We start from the raw sequence: 16,437 nt of genomic DNA, 5'->3' as shown, positions 1-16,437 counted from the left end.
TCTTTTAAAAAGGAGCCTTTTAAAAAAGATAGGTAAAGACTGTTTCCAGGTGATCTATAATGGCCAGTGTGTTTGTTACAGTTCCTGCCAAAGACTTATTCTTTCAACATTTGTATGTGTTTAGAATAGTGTCAGGTCTCCATCTGCTCATGGTAAAACTAAGCCTTTCAGGTTCTTTCCTAGTCCATGAATTATTCCTATTTCTCCCAGGACTTATTTTGCTATTTTTAATATTTATCTTATTCTCTCTTATGTCATGCCTATCTCAAATATCTCAACAAATATTTATGGAACATCGACTTTGGGCAAGGCAGTATTTTTTGGGTGCTATGACTATTGTAGTGAAAATTACAAAACCCTTGCTTTCCTAGGAGTTTACCTTCTTCTTAACACTTAGAGATATTTTGTTTTCTCTTCATATTTACGAATGAAGACCATGAGCTCTGTGTTTATGATTATCTTTACACCTCTCATTTTTCTGTCTTGATTATCTTTGCTAGCTTCTTTATGTCTGTCTACTTTATAATTGCTCCTGTTCCAAAGGATTCCATCCATCTCCCTCCACTACTACCATGGAACATACTTTCACAGGCAATACCTCATACTTCTTTGACTTCAGTCTGGCATCTTTATCCTGATTTTAGAAGCATACTTGATATTCCGTGATAGCTAGATGAACATTGCCACTAAAATATCACTCTGACATCTCAAATCTCAGAGATTCCAGCTGAATTGTCATCTATTCCTCTACTATGACAAACAAGTTATATTGCATTTCTTATATCAGTGGAACTTCTCACCATCTACTCAGTCACCTAAACCAGAAACTCAAGGTCATCTTTAAATTATCCAAGCAGCCACCAAATTTGATTGTGCTTCTTTAATACTACTTGAATCTATATGCATCCATATCTCAACTGTCTCACCATTATATCAGGACTTTATACTTTTTTCTTCCAGTTAATGCCGTAACTCCGTAAGTGGGACAATCTAAATTTTGACAATCTATTCATATCCCTGCTAGTATGACCATTCTAAAAATTGAAAAATTTTATTCCTATTAGAAAAATTGTCTTGACTGTGCATTGCTTAGAAGATCTAGTTCAACTCTTCAGCCTGAATCACAATACCACTTGTTACCTCTTTGGCCTCATCTCTTCATTTCTTGCTAATATACTTACATCTCTTCCTCTTCTACCCCAGAGCATGATGATTCATACTTGCTGTTTACTGAGCCCTAAATTTTCAATGCATCTTTACTGTTGCATGCAGTGTTTATTTTGCTTAGAATAAAATTAATGACTTCATTTCATTGGCTAATTGCTACTAGTCCTGTAAGATACAACTCAGATATAACCCAACTTTAAGGAGGTTTGAATTGTTAGTGTAGATTTCTCCTCCTAGATCATTCCATTTTATCCTGTATCTGAATCTGTGTCAGGGCATCCCTGACATAGAGTGTTACTGTATGTTTATTCAGCTACCTTCTTTAAAATGCAATACATTTCTTCATGATAAGTGCTGTACTTCGTAACTATAACCCTAGCACACAGCATTGGGCATGGCACATTCTTGGTCAGTGTTGAACGCCTGAAATAGTGATTTAGAAAAGAGTTGGCAGATATTATAACTTAATAGGCAAGAAACCCTATACAAATATGTTAAGTAAGTGAGAGAGATCTAGGTTGAAATACATCAAATCCAGGATGGTAGGTAACAGTATTAAAATAGGTTTTCTTTGGAGAATAAAGGGTGAAAAATAAGTCTGGGATGCTCACAGTGGCCAAAAATTCTGAAGCAGTGTGTGTGTGAGTATGCCAGTAACTGTTCTAGTTTTTAGAAATGTAGTAGTAATTTAAAAAAAAAGAAAGATCTTTTGGAGCTTCTATTTTGGGATAGGAATGGGGAAGAAAACAAGCACAAGATAAATAAAAAATGTTTTAGATAGTCACAAGTGCTACTAAGGAAAAAAAAATACACTTCCAGAATAGAAGATGACAAGACCAGGGGTGGTAGATAACTCTGTTGTGACTAGTGATGTGAGAATGGAGAACCCAGAGCCCAGAGTTGGCTTATAATTAGTGTCTGTCCTCTACGAATGGTGGATGAGAGAAAAAGGATTTTCCCCAACATGCTTTTCCAAATCTCCACATTTTTGCAGTGATGTTAAAGATGCTGGCTTGATGCTTAAAAAATGGAGAGTTTTGAATATCACACAAAGGAGAGCCTCTTATTTCATAGTGAAAAAGCCTGAGTTAGGAAGGTAAAGAATTTTCAAATCCTAAATGAAGTCACAGAAAAGAAATGCAGTTCAGATTTCCATTCGAAATTCTCATACCAGGAACTTCTCATTGAAGGGAGTATACATTCACCTCTCAAATAATGAAAAGACATGAAATGTTTGGTTAATTGTAGTAAAGAAGATACTGAAGATCTCAAAGTATTGCATATGGATAACAAGTAATATGACTTAACAGAAACGTCACATTTCTTTGTGAACTTTCCAGTACATGCAGTGTTTTGATGTTCATGTTGTTCGATGCTCAGGCTTGTTTGCATTTACAAAAGAATCTTTATACTTAATTCTTCATGGAATATTGAGAGCACAACTTATTTTCAGGGTTAGCCAAAAAAGATAGACTTTATATTGCTATCAAAAACTTATCCACAGGCTATAACTACTTTCAAAAAGAATTTGTTATTCAGATAAGGGTTTTTTTTTTTGGAATTAGGCCAAAATAAACAAATGTTTTAAAAACTACCAAGGAAATACAGAGAAAATTCTTAAGATGGAAATATTTATGCTCACAACCACAGTGATGCTGTGTATTTAAACTGATATACTGTAATGTAAAAAACGTATCAGGTTGAGCTCAGAAGATTCAGGTACAAATCTTCTCCATTTCTGATTTGTCAGGGCAGACAGAGAGGAATATGATTTGGAAGAGCAATATAATACTCAGCAATCGCTTTGAGAGAAAAATAAGTGGCTCTATAGTTTCAAAGTCAGAGTGTTAAATTGGGTTTATGATATAAGCAGCATACACTGGTAGAATGAGATAGGGTGATGTGAAGTAAAGTTAGAGCGATACGATATTGGTGGTTGTTCAAACAGGAAGGATACCGTCTTCTAGCAGCTTCAGTAGCAGGAATTAGGGATTCCATTTTTGGGGAAAATGGTAGAATATAATGTTATAGTGGGCCTAGAACCAAGACATTAAGCCATTTACTTGTCTAGGACTCATTCTAATCATTTTCTAGGTACAGGATGGATCCTAGCTGAGAAGTTGTATTTGTTGTCTGTTGCTGCATAAGAAATTAGTACAAATGTAATGGCTTAAAACAGCATCCCTTTATTAGCTCACAGTTCTATAGGTGGGGATACTGGCATGGAGTGACTAGGTTCTGTGTTCGAGGTCTTAAAGGTCTGAAATCAGCATTTTTAAACCCTTGTCAGATAATTCTAACATCTAATTCATCTCTGTTGGCATCATCTGTCCCATCTTATTCAAGCTGTCATGTATCTGGTTCTTGGTATAAGTAGTGATATTTTATTGTCTTTTGGACATTTTGGCTATTATGTTAGGATACTTTGGTCCCTATTTAAAGTGTTTTGTTTTTTTTAATTTTTAGCAGGCATTCACTCTTTATAGGTTTGGCACACATTTCCTGTACTTTTATGGACGGTGGTTCCATGATAACCTAATTTTCTGACCCTTTGTGGTACTCTTTTGGTCTGTTTCTCTTGTGCAGGTGGGGTTACCTCTGGTCCCTTCTCATGCTGCTTATGGGGTCTGAAGTAGCTTCCCCAGGATACGGCACTTGGTGCTTCTGGTGAGGGAAGGGCATCTCTGGAACACGTGATGAAGAGTCCTTCCTGGGCCAGGCACTTGTGACAGGGTCTCCCTGGACTGTAAGGAGTGGAGGGTGCTTACCAGGTTGAGAGCTTTCTGTGGAGGGATCTCCGTTGCCGGTACCAGCAAGTTGCCTGATGTTTCTGGGGAGGGGAGAGGAGTCTCAGGCCCATCTGAGGAGAGCATTGTCCAGGCGGGAGCTTTTTGTGGTAGGAGCACTTTTGCTGGGACCCTTAGCCACTGACGTGTCTGGGTGGTGAAGGGGGATCTCAGGCCCAGTGGGGAAGGAAAGCACTTTCCCTGGTCACTTAGTGTCATCAGGGCTTCCAATTGTTCGTCGTTGCAGGTTCTGCAAGGCTCGCCTGGTGTTTGGGGGATTTCCATTTGATGTGATGGAGGAAGAGCCTCTTTGAGCCACTTCCTGTTACTAAGTTGGGAGTTAGGAAATGCTGGGCCTGGATCACATTTTTTTGTTGGTAGAGGGTCATAAGGTGCCCTGCCATGAGGCTGTTCATCCATTCTGAGGGTCCCTAGGCAATTCACCTTCTCTAGACCTTTCAGAGATCTCCTTTGGTTGTCTCATATTATTTCCAGGATATATAGTTGTGCGTATAAAGGGGGAGTAGGGAGAGGGAAGTATAAACCATCTTATCTGGATTAGAAGTCCTCTCTGTGCCTTTTAAGTGCCCCCTTGATTAGGTCAGGCTCACTCTGGATAATCTCCCAATCAACTGTGCTATATATCATAATCTAATAATGGGAATGATATTCCATCACATTCACAGGTCTCATACTCAAGGGGAGGGGCTCCTACAAAGATCATTGGGCATCATCTTAGAATTCTGTCGACCACAGAAGGTGCATGTGAATGTACTGAAGCATTAATTAAGCAATTATCATCCTTTGGAAGGTTTTAATCTGTTAGGATAGTATGAAAGCCAAGTACTGTTATAATTATTCTACTCATTTTAAGTGAAGTATATCTGATATCAAAAATACTTCCTAAAAATCAGACTATTCAAACAACTTTCAGAAGTTAATGTAAATTTCAGAGGTTTGAGCCAAGCCTTCATTTCTGGCCATGCAGATATCTTCTGTGTGAAAAATATGCTACCTCAAAGATGTTTTCAAAAACTTCACCACCACTCCCCATTTTTACGTTGTAGTTATGTGCAAATACTGTGGCTGCCAGCAATTCACAGAGAAAAGAAAGGTCAGTGATGTTGCTGACTTTAACTTTTTAGAGAAGGTGTATACTTAACACTGCCTACATTTGTATAGGTTGCACATTGCACAAAATTTCTGATTATTGCTTTAGGTTATAATACAATGTACTCTCACCTATACCAGGATTGAAAAATTTAAGCAAAATTTTCTGGACTGGCCAATACAACCCCCCAAAAACAGCCTTCAGGCTGAATTAGGAGAAAAATCCTTCACTATATTTAGGTTGGAAGGAAGCATGACCTAAATTTTGATTTCAAATACTCGGGGTTTTGGGTGATGGTTTTACTGGGGACAGTTAGAATTGAACTATGTAGACATGTTTCTTGAAGCCAAGTTTTACCTTTAAGGCTTTCATATTGCAGCTTGTGAGGCTCCAAGCAGCAATTGGCTACTTTGGGTCATTCACACAAGGATTCAGAGTCATATATAAACCATAAAACCCTTTATAAGACATCAGAATCTGTTTTAAAAACTAATTATATGAACTAAACATATATAGAAAGAAATTGAAGCTTGAATATATTGAAGCAGCAAAAATTAAAGACATACCTATAACTGCCCTTTATCCTTAGTTGTTTACAATCACAGCAAATCAAAGTGTGACATGTTTAAGAGAAAGGTAATTAAGTTCTAAGGCTTTGTCATCTTATCACTTTTAAAAATACAAGATCTGAGTAAATGAAAGGAAAATAGAGAGGGTTGTTAAAGAGCTGAGTCATAGAGTGGAATAGAGAACAAGCGGAAGCGGAAGAGGCAAGAAAGCGTACACAGGCTGGGTTTGAAGAGAGTTGGGAATGCTGGTTGTGGTAGATGGTCTCTGATTTGCTTACCGGATCTACTCGCCATCCTTCTTAACCCTGCTTCGTGATTCCAGGAGGCTGATCTTTATCAGCTTCATGGACCAGTCTCTCTGTGTCTTCAGGTTGGGTTTGGTTAATATGACCTACTGATAAGTGATTAGAAGTCAGGAGGAAAGAAGGCAAGGGTATTTATTTCCATGATCTGCCCCCTTCCAAACTTTAGGTTGGCAGTGGATGCCATTTTCTAAGGTTACATCTCTTGTTGGGTGGGCTTCTCCTATAACTCGAAGACATTCTGGGTTGCAGGAACTGCTATCTCTCTATGCCCCTTCAAACCTCGTGGTTATAATACTGGTTTCTCACAGCTGCTAGCCTCAGGGCACTTCATCATCTCTTGGTTTCCCTTCATTCCTTACACACTTTAGTCTCTTCATTAAATGCTATTCCATCACTCTTTTAAAGTGTGCCATCAGTTTTTAGCTAGAACTGACTGATACATTGGTAGTGGGGAATAGGCGAAACGTTAAGGTAGTGTTAGGGAGGTGGGATAAACTGCTGTGGAGAGAGATAGGAAGAGAAGGGTTTCAAAGCTTTTTATGGCATTCTAGGAATGTAACATGACTTCTTTATGTGAATGACTCTAATGTAGTCTTAAATGGCTTCTTAATTATTGATCTTTGGTTGGGTTTCTGTTTCTCTGCATGCACAACCAGGATTGAACAGGGCTAAGAGATGTCTGGGATTTACATGACGAGATAATACTACTAGGATCTATCTAGATTCATTATATCATATTAAGACATTTCTCCCATGGAATCAGGAACATCCCAACCCAGTGCACATGCTAAGTTTCTATTGAAATTCAGTGAACTGCTATGGTGTGAAATTAATTTTTATTGTCAGTCCCCTGCGTCGGCAGGCCGACTCTCAAGCCCTGCGCCACCAGGGAAGCCCTATAACACTTTATATAGCTGAGAATTCATCGATCAGGATTTTCACTCTCATTGGAATCCACTACTTGCCTACGACAAATCGGACACGTAGAGTTCTCAGACAGCCAGCGATCAATGCAGTGAATGTGATATTCATGGGAGCAAGGTAGTATGCGAAGCTTGCTGTTTTCTGTGTACTCGGTAAGGCAAATGCTACAGGCTTTTAGTGCATCATTTTCACCAAAAGATCTTACAGCCAAGCTGTCAATCTGTGCTTTGGTGAGTCCTGTAGTTTGCAGATCATGGGAGGACCCAGAGTCACTTTCATCATATATTATTAGGCTAATTTGTCTACCCACTTGCCTGGTCTCTGATGATAAGTCTGCTGCTAAGTTTGTTTCTTCACTGCCTTCAAACATCAGTGATCTAATTCCTGAATTTTCATCACTTGAGCTGGAACCAGAAATAGGACTAGAACTGGAACTAGACGTACAATTGGGGCTTGAATGACAACTCAGTGTGGAACTTGAATGGGTATCATAGCTAGCATTTGAATCAGAACCAAATGTACCACTACTACTACCATTAGGTGACTCTAGCCATTCCATGTTTGGACTTGGAGGTGAGACACTATGCTCTAAATTACTGTCACTGTCCATAAGGTTATTGGAGTTACTAAATTCTGTCATTGTCTGCCTTAACGTGCTCTGAATTGGAACAGATGTTGTATCATTTAAGCTAGTATTGAACATTCTGCAAACGGGATTTCTAATGGTATTGACATAAGCTCTCACACCTGCCCGCTCAGAATGTGAATACATATGCCTCAGTCCTCGTTCACTTTCAGAAGTGACAGTGTTGTTTGGTGTCTCAGATGTTAACTGAGTTCTACTAGCTCTGCTGTCTCTCTGAGAATATGCTCCAGAATGAACTTGTCCTACTTCAAGATTGAAGGGTATGGTTGGATATATTTCCCTCATTCCCCAAGATTCACCACTGCTGGTTGTATCTGGAGAATTTTCTCCATGAACGGCATTCCTTGTTCTAGAAGTTTCAATAAGACCGCTATTTTGCAACTCAAATCCAGTCATTTGCTGTGTCAATATTTCTTGGTGCTCAGTTCTAGAAAATCTCACATTCTCACTTAGCAGAGGCTGCTCAAAATTCTGAGAGGGTATACTATGATTCAGTCTTTGTACAATTTCCCTAAGTGAACGTGGAGGCGACCAACTTTCAATTCTTGCTCTGGTTCTCCGATACTCTGGGCTCCTACTTCTTGCTCGTCTCTGACTTGTGGTAGGTGGGAATTCCATTAATGTTTCAGTTGTATCTTGTTCAGACATAGATGGTCTTGTAAATATTGATTCAGATTGTGGACTTTCCACTTGCCTTTGGCTGTCTTCCATATTTTCTCTTCTGGGAAGTCTTGCAGACGCTACATATTCATTCTCTGGATTTGGACTCCCATGATCAAGGTTAGCATTTATTTCTAAACTGAATATGAACTGATCACTTTTAGGATTAATTTGGCTCTCTTCTCTCCAAGATTGGTTTTCTCTTTGTCCACTTGTCATATTTTCAGTTTGTCCAGAACAGTTAAGCCAGTCTATTAGAGAGTCACCACTAGACACGTCATCTGAAGAGTCTCCTCTGTCTGTTAACAAAAAAAAAAAATGGGGAGGGTGCATAAAAGAACTACCAAAATTAGAACCATCATAAAATAGCACTCTGAAACTTTGTTTCAAAAACAAACAAAAAATGAGAACTTAAATACTCAGGTGTTTTCAACTGATTTCACATTTATAGAGTTAATATTTTATAAACTGCACTGTGTAGATTTATAAGTAAAGGTAGAAAAGTTTCGATTCCATCCAAAAAGAGTGAGCTAATCCTAGATAAACTTAGAGAATTTTTTAAAAAGGGAATCCGGAGGAAGTCTATGTTTCAGTATTTCATCATATACACAGCCCTGTGTACCACTGTCAGAGGAATGTCAAGAGACTTTTTTTTCAGTCCACTGTCAAAACACTAATGCAATTAAACAAGGTAAACACCAGTTAAGGTACAATGCTAGTAGTTTAGTTCAATTTACATTATTGTCTAATTTTCATTAGTCTCCAACATGACTACTTCTAGGCTCTTCACTTATGTGCTTTTGATAATAGATAAGCTGTTTTAAAATATAAGGTTATTGCCCAAACATAAACAAGTTTTATAGGTTTAAAAGTGTTTGCATTTTGAATACTTCTTAATGTTACCAAGATTTTTAATTGACATTAAATTGAAGGTCAGATCAAATGAATAGACTGAACCTACCATGGTACCTATAAGACCATATTCAAGAGCCAAAGTATTATAGTATCCTCTTCATTAGACAGCAAAATCCTCTACTTCACACTGGAAGGGAAGGCACCAGACCTGAGGTCCGAGCAGGGTTTCTCAGCCTTAGCACTACTGACATTTTGGTGCTGGACAATTCTTTGTTTTGGGGAGCTATCCTGTGCACTGTGGGATATTTGGCAGCACCCCTGGCCTCTGCCCACTAGATGCTAGTAACACCCATGCCTCCCCTGTGACAACCAAAAATATCTCTAGCCATTGTCAAATGTCCCCAGGTGTTGAAGAGAGCACAATTGTCCCCAGTGGAGAATATTTCTGTTTGCTTTTTTTACATGTCTATGTAGAAAAAATAATTCAGGAAGTAGGAGGGACTTTCAGTTGAGGTAGAAAACCAAGAAAAATACAAATAGGCTACTTTGCACTGTTCCCCAATTAAAACAACCCAAATGTGAATCAGGAAAACAAACAAACAGACCTTGACATGCTCACCAAAAATCAAGTAAATGCCAGTTCTTTTTATGAGAAGTTACTTACCAAATGAATGTAAGTCACTTCTGTATAATTTACTATTTCCTATTATGAAGTTACTATTTCCTATTATGAAGTTCCTTATTCATCCCATCCTATTCCCTCCAAAAGCAGAATATACCTGTATTTTCATCTGAGTCTTGTGGTGCGTTTTCTTTAATTAGCTGAAGTCTTCTCAGCAACTCTTCTTCCGTACTTTCACCTGGAATGCCTAGAAGATTGTTGTCTCTCATAAGTTCGTAATCTTCTTCACTCAGATTATTTACGAACCTGGAGAAATCTTCTTCCCGAACCAATCGGTCCGTTTGACTTATGTGTTGGGCCGAAACTCCATCTCCTTCATCGTTGGAATCCGAGTTTTCCATCTTAATAAACAAGTGGAAAATTATCTGAAATTCACGACGTGCTGTTGAAATTCACCAATGGTCGTTTCGTTTTCTTCGCTTTCTACTTCCTGCCAGAGTGTCCGGTTCCGACTCAGTCGGATGACCCTCCGCACAGATTCCTCCCTTCTCCCTTCCCGACTCAGTTCTGTGGCCCCTGGTGACGCAACAGTTGGGAGCCGCCTCGAGCCCAGAACTTGCTAGACGTTGCCTAGGCACCCATTATCTTCCCCGCTGTTACCGAGTAGGGACTGGATTCAGGTTAGGTTTCATTTCATTCAAAACCAGCCAATGTTACTGAGGGTTTATAGTGTACCAAGCACCGTGCTTCACCTCGTTTCACCCACATGAGCCTATCCTCAGGTTTTCAGGCTCTGATATGCTCTATTTATTCGTTACATTCCATAGGACTGCCTTCTTCAAAATGCCATGCCAAAGTCAGCCTAGTTCAAGGCAGCAATTCTCATTTTCAGGTGCCCAGGGACCTCCGCCTTTTCTCCTCATGAATTTCTCAAATCCTAGACTCTCACTAAGAAAGCCCACAATTTTGGATAATTTACCAGGGCCCTGGCTGAGTCTCTTTAGTGTGTCCTCTCCCTTTTAACTGTTAATGGCTTCATCTTGCATTATATGGTCCTTCAGTCTTGTTTCAAACAAACAAGAAACACCAAAACTTTGGCAGGCTTTTCTGCTCAGCCAGGGAATTCCTTCTCCACAAAAGCATCACGTTCATTTTTGTCCTCCTTTCTCATAAATATTATAAATAGTCCTTAAGCAAAACTAGCCAGAACATCACAGGAACTTTTAGGACAGATACATAATAGTTACTTTGTCTGCCACAGTGAGTACTGACCCTGCTGATTTTGTCGCATGTATCACCTGAAAGGCTTGGTGAAAATAAAATAACGCTCATTTGCAATGCTATCTGGAGGAGACCTCTAATTCACTCTCAGTACACAGCTTAGAAGTTTAAGGAGCTGTGTAAATTCACGGTTGTTGTTTTGTTCACGGTCCACAGCAGGCTTTCTTGTTTGTTCTCAAGGAGATGGAAGGATGGGAACTTTACTGGTGTGACAGTGAAGAATCTAAGTCTATGTCCTGCTTTTGACATTTGTTCCATGCCTCGTTTAACTTAAGCTAGAAAAATCAATCTTTCCCCTCTGAATCAAATCTCAGCAAGTCTTTGGATGAGAACAGAATCCCCTAGACCACCCTGCCTCCTTTATGGACTTCTGAGTGTATTTGTTATCTTTTACTGAAGTTATTCTTTCACAGGGGAAATCCGTTGTAAACTTGTTTGCTGTGCCTCAATCAAAACTAGCAGTATTATGAAAATTCAGCGTGATTTGTACTCTTGATGCAGGAAACCCTAACAATCGTTAGTGTTCTTGAGAGTGATTGATTCAGTTTAATTCAATTCAATCAATTCAAGTGTCAAGTATGTTTAGCGTTTGTTAAATGTCAGTCATATTATCGGATATTAAGATACAAAGATGAGTATATTTAAGAATGTGTTGTCATTAGAGTATAACAAACAATTGAGCTACACAGAGTTAAAAGTACAGTTTTGAGGAGAAAGTGGTTTGAGTGAGAGAGAAAATCGGTTTCACTGCATTTGGGTTTTAAAGGATGAATAGGAGTTTTCTAAGTGAATGACAGCGGGAAATATTTTCAAAAGTGAGAACAGCCACTGCTGACACTCGTAAAACAACAAGGATAGTAGATTTTAATTACTAAAAAAAGACATTAGTTAAATTGGCAGAGCAAGGCCAAAAAATGGAGACCTTTATGACATGTTTAGAAGTTGGACTTTATCATTAGTGCAATGGAAAGATGTTGAAGTCTTTAGACAGTTGATGGTCAAATTTGCAATTTAGAAATAATATTGATAGTAGTGTTGAGGATGAATATGAAGGGCAACAGTTCAGGTGGGAGGGTCAGAAATAGAGGGCAGCCTAGGCTAGTGATGACAAGGATCTGAATCAGGGCAAAGGAATATGATTAAAATGAAGGACTTTAACAGATCTCTAGGCAGCAGAACTGATTAAACCTAGTAATATATGGGAAAGAGGGAAAAGTGGGGAGGGGGAATATGAGGGAAAGGCAGGGGTCAGGATTACTTCTGTATTTCTGTCTTTGCTTAGTGGACAGTGGTACCAATAAGAAGTAACACCTGATTCTGAAGTTGTATGGTTTAGCTTAAGAGGGAGCATGACTGCTTTTGATTAGAATAGTATGCAAGTTACCTGAAGATTCAGAAAGTCTTACAGTCATTCCAAATTTAGGTACAGAAGCACATGAACTAATAGCCCCGGATGTTTGGTGTTCCCTGTAGTTGGCTCTCAGTGTCAATGACTCTAGCTTCCTGAACTATTTGTTCCTGGTTATGTCCCAATTCTGGTGCAAGTAACAGGGTATAGGGATCATCATCCCAGAGACCTACTTATTGACCTTGATTATTTAAATAGAAGCCACCAATACAGCTGTGCTTTACACTTAGTTCTCTCATGTCTTGACTTTCCTTCTGAATATTGCAGTGTAGGTTCAGTAGTTTTTCTTCTGGATGGCAATATTGCTGCTTTGGCCTTTGTTCTATCCCTTGTCTTGATATCAGAAGTCTTCTGAAGATGTTTTTTCTTCACTTCTCATTTCAGAGATGGGAGGTGCATCAGGAAGTCCGGAGGTTGACTAGAGCATCACTCTAGGTTGAGTTGGAGGGGAAGAGGTTGAAGATGGAAAGTTGCTTACTTTCAATCAGAGTCAAGCACTTAAAAATTTGGCCAATCCATTGTTTATGATGTGGTGAAAAAACGGGGTGTGTGTGAGCAGATTTGGCTATTCTTTTATCCTGGTTGTAATGATGGAGTTTTGTAATCAAGAGTTTTCTTTTACTGACTCTGTCCAAGGAAGCTTCTGAACAGATTCTATGACTCAAAGGGAGACTGAAAATAAGCAAGAGATAGCATTCTCCCTGAATATGGGTAAAAGGAGTTCTGTGGCTTTAGAACTGTAAGAAATGATCAAGACATATATTCCACATACCTATTGCAGTATAACAAACCAGTCCAAAACGCAGTGGTAGATACAATAGAAACCATGTTGTTATAGTCAGGACTTTGTGAGCTAAGAATAAAGATAAAGAATACTGGGGATGGTTCATTTCTGCTCCATCATGACTGGGCCTCAGCTGTGGTGGCTTGAATGATTGGAGGTAGATTAGACAACTTGACTGGTGTCATATGTCTGGGGCCTTGGTTCTGGCTAAGTTTTCTTTGAGTCACATCTTTTGGTGCTGAAATGTCCAACCAAGATGGCATCTTCATTCACAAATCTGGGACTTGAGTTGGGCTGCACAGGCTGAAAAATCTGGGGCTGGTTTTCTCTCTGTCTCTGTCTTTCTCCATGAAATTTCTCGGTGTAGTTTTGGAGTCTTAGCAACCTGGATATCTCAAAATAGTTGAATTCTTACATAGTGAGTGGCTTTACCCAAAGTAAACATTTCAAGAGACTTGGCTGGAATCTGTAAGGCTTCCTATGACTTAACCTCACAAGTGCAAGAACACCTTTTCTCTTGCATTCTGTTGATTGAATAAGCCACTGGATCAGCCCATATTCAAGAAGAGGGACACCCCATTCTACCTTTCAATAGAGAGGTAACAAAGATTTTATGGTTATATTTAACGTACTATAGCACATGATGAAAAAACTCTTATAATGATGACTTTTCAGTTGAAGTGGAAATTAATCTCTCCCTCTGTTTTCTGAATTGCATTATTCTCTGGGTAAAAATAAAAAAAGGGAGGACATAAAATCTGAAGTTCTTTGCATTCAGCCTGATTTTAAAGATACCCGATTAAGGATCTTTTTATTATGTAATAGTTTTCCCACATCAGAGACCATTGGTAATATTAAGAGCTATTTACTGAGCAACTGTAATTGCTAGACACTCTGCTTGTGTTTTAACTTATTTGATCTCAAGCCCCATGCAAGATAGGTATTACTATTCTCAGAGATAAAGGCATGGAGGCTGATGCAAATTAAGTGATTTTCTCAAAGTTACAGTAATAGATAATATGTTCAGATTCAAACAAGGTCTATAGGATGACTCTCCCTGTTTCGCTCTAGTCTGCTATGTTTAATGAAAACACAATATCAGACATCATTACACAAACGTAGTAAAATCTCAGTTAAATGAGATGCTTGAATCATGTTTGATCATTTTCGTGTGCCATTTCAATTCTGCTTTGGAGTTAGTCTAGAATATCTTCGTTTTAACTTAATAAAGAGTAATTTTAAATCAAGCAGTAAACATAATTAAAGCTTGATAAGATATTTCATATATTTATGTCTTTTTCTTTCCCACCAGAAGGATGGGTTAAAAGCTTGAAAGCACTGATGCAGAAAAATGAATCTAAATATGCATGTCTCATGGAATCTACTGGAATTGGTTCTTTGACACAAATACTTGTTTTGAATCTAAACACGAAATTCTTGTTAATTGAAATCACACCCTTTCCACTTACATAGGCTTGACACTAGGAATTAGTTTCATCTCTTCCTTATACTTACCTCTATTTATGGAAATAAAAATGTATTTATTTAGCAAGGTCTCATCCCTCTTATGATTTCCTTTCTTCCCAGTTCTGCTCGGATTTAGACTTTTGATAGCTTTTCTATTAGTGCCGTTTCAGTGGATAGTTTGCTTCTATGCTTTCTCTAGTTTTGAGCCATTTTACACACTTTCTCTGAGGCATGCTCCAGGTCTGTTATTCACAAGCAAGTTAGTTCATATTTCCGCACATTTTTTTATCTGTAAAGCCTTACGTCCTAGATTATTGTAATAAATAAATAAACTTACATATACATAAATAATATTCTGTTTGTTACCTATATAGATATATTTAGAGATGAATTTTACGGTTCCAAGGATGAAACGGATATCAGGTTTGTTTCTCAAAACAAATGAACACAGAGAACACAAAATGAATAAGCAACACAAAAGCTCACAATATATGAGCAAAACCAAATTAAGCAGGCCTGCCGTATACAGATTCACAGGTTGTGCACTCTAAAATTCCCAGGGGGCACCATTCATGTAAAGAAGAAAGTGAACGACACTCCTATAAATATGCAGTGCACCACCTGTACAACTGAACATGCAGACCCTGAAAATGAGCTTTAATGCTATCTTCTGCCTTCCTTCGACCCAGTAGGGAGAAGAGAAGAGGATAATGAACTCAGGGGAGAGTACATAGTTACTTTATTACTTGTTCTTCTCCAGGCCTAGAATTTTATATGCTCCTATTGAAGGGAGGTTGGTGATTTTGTTCAGTAGCCTGCAGTCACAGGGAGGTGCACTGCCTCTTTCACCAAGTATTTACACCAGTAGGTGTAACCACAATGGCAGCGTGTGGTGTGGGTAAAAATGGTCACCTCACATCTCTGTCATGTCGACTCTCCCTTTTATGGTGCTAATTGGGTGTTGTAGTCGCTCTTATGGAGAGTCACTGAATGGTCAGTCTGGGTTGCCTATTCAAAGAAACTCACCACATTTTCAAATTACATTACAAAAAGGCCCCTACATTTCAGGCATACCATTTTGCTTAAATTCAAACTATAGTACTATAATCAAGTTACCTCTCTTGCTTAAGTCTTAATATCCACAAACCTCAACAAATTCAATGGACAGTAGGTTGACCAAAGGGTGAAAGTTTTTTAAAAAGTAGCATTTGTATTGGGAGCAGAGTTTGGGTTTCCTTATGGTCGAGTTTCCTGGGGCCTCTTTAATATTCAGGCTAAATGCAAGCTCTTATCCACACTATTAGGATGCATCCTCTATCTTCAAACACATTTGACAACTTATTGCATATAGAATAAAGTAAAATGTGTAGTAAGTCCTTACAGAAATCACTCTAGATTTGCCAACATTACTACATTTTCATCTTTCAAACTTCAGTTTAAATGTCACTTCCATGGAAAGGTCTTCCTGACCAGTTTATCTAAAATAAAATTGTGCATGTCATGCTCTGTCACAGATGCTTATCTCTTCCTCCAATAAACTGTATACTATAAGAATAGTGATCTTTATAGCTCAACCTGTGTTTTCCATCTATTCAGTTCCTTAAAGTAGATACTAAATGAATATGCGTTGGAGAGTGAAATAAGTAAAGTAAGGAAGAAAGGCCAGAGGGAGGAAGGGAGGAAGGAAGGACAAAGATTCTCTCTCTGTCTTTTTTCATTCTGGCTGCTGTAACAAAATGCCACAGACTGGGTAGCTTATAAACAACAGAACTTTATTTTGTAATGTTATGGAGGCCTGAAGTCCAAGATCAAGATAGCAGCATGGTCTCATTCTGGTGAAAGCCCTCTTCCT

General features: G+C 38.6%; 1 protein-coding gene and 1 long non-coding RNA gene across 6 annotated transcripts in view; one reads left to right on the top strand and one right to left on the bottom strand.

Moving 5' to 3' along the window:
- LOC308610052 overlaps positions 1-16,437 on the top strand; it is a 1,140,458-nt gene that overhangs the window by 261,260 nt on the left and 862,761 nt on the right. The gene's annotated exons all lie outside the window — the stretch shown is intronic.
- On the bottom strand, positions 6,582-10,046 carry LOC308610058 (E3 ubiquitin-protein ligase RLIM-like; the record flags this gene model as incomplete). The annotated part of the gene is made up of 2 exons (XM_081259334.1): positions 6,582-8,467; positions 9,803-10,046. The coding sequence occupies 2 exons, from the start codon at positions 10,044-10,046 to the stop codon at positions 6,861-6,863; spliced, it is 1,851 nt and encodes a 616-aa protein (XP_081115460.1). The 3' UTR covers positions 6,582-6,860.

Source organism: Mesoplodon bidens, assembly GCF_964165515.1.
Source record: "Mesoplodon bidens genome assembly, contig: HAP1_SCAFFOLD_81, whole genome shotgun sequence".
Lineage (NCBI taxonomy): Eukaryota > Metazoa > Chordata > Mammalia > Artiodactyla > Ziphiidae > Mesoplodon > Mesoplodon bidens.
This window is presented reverse-complemented; position numbering and strand designations above follow the sequence as displayed.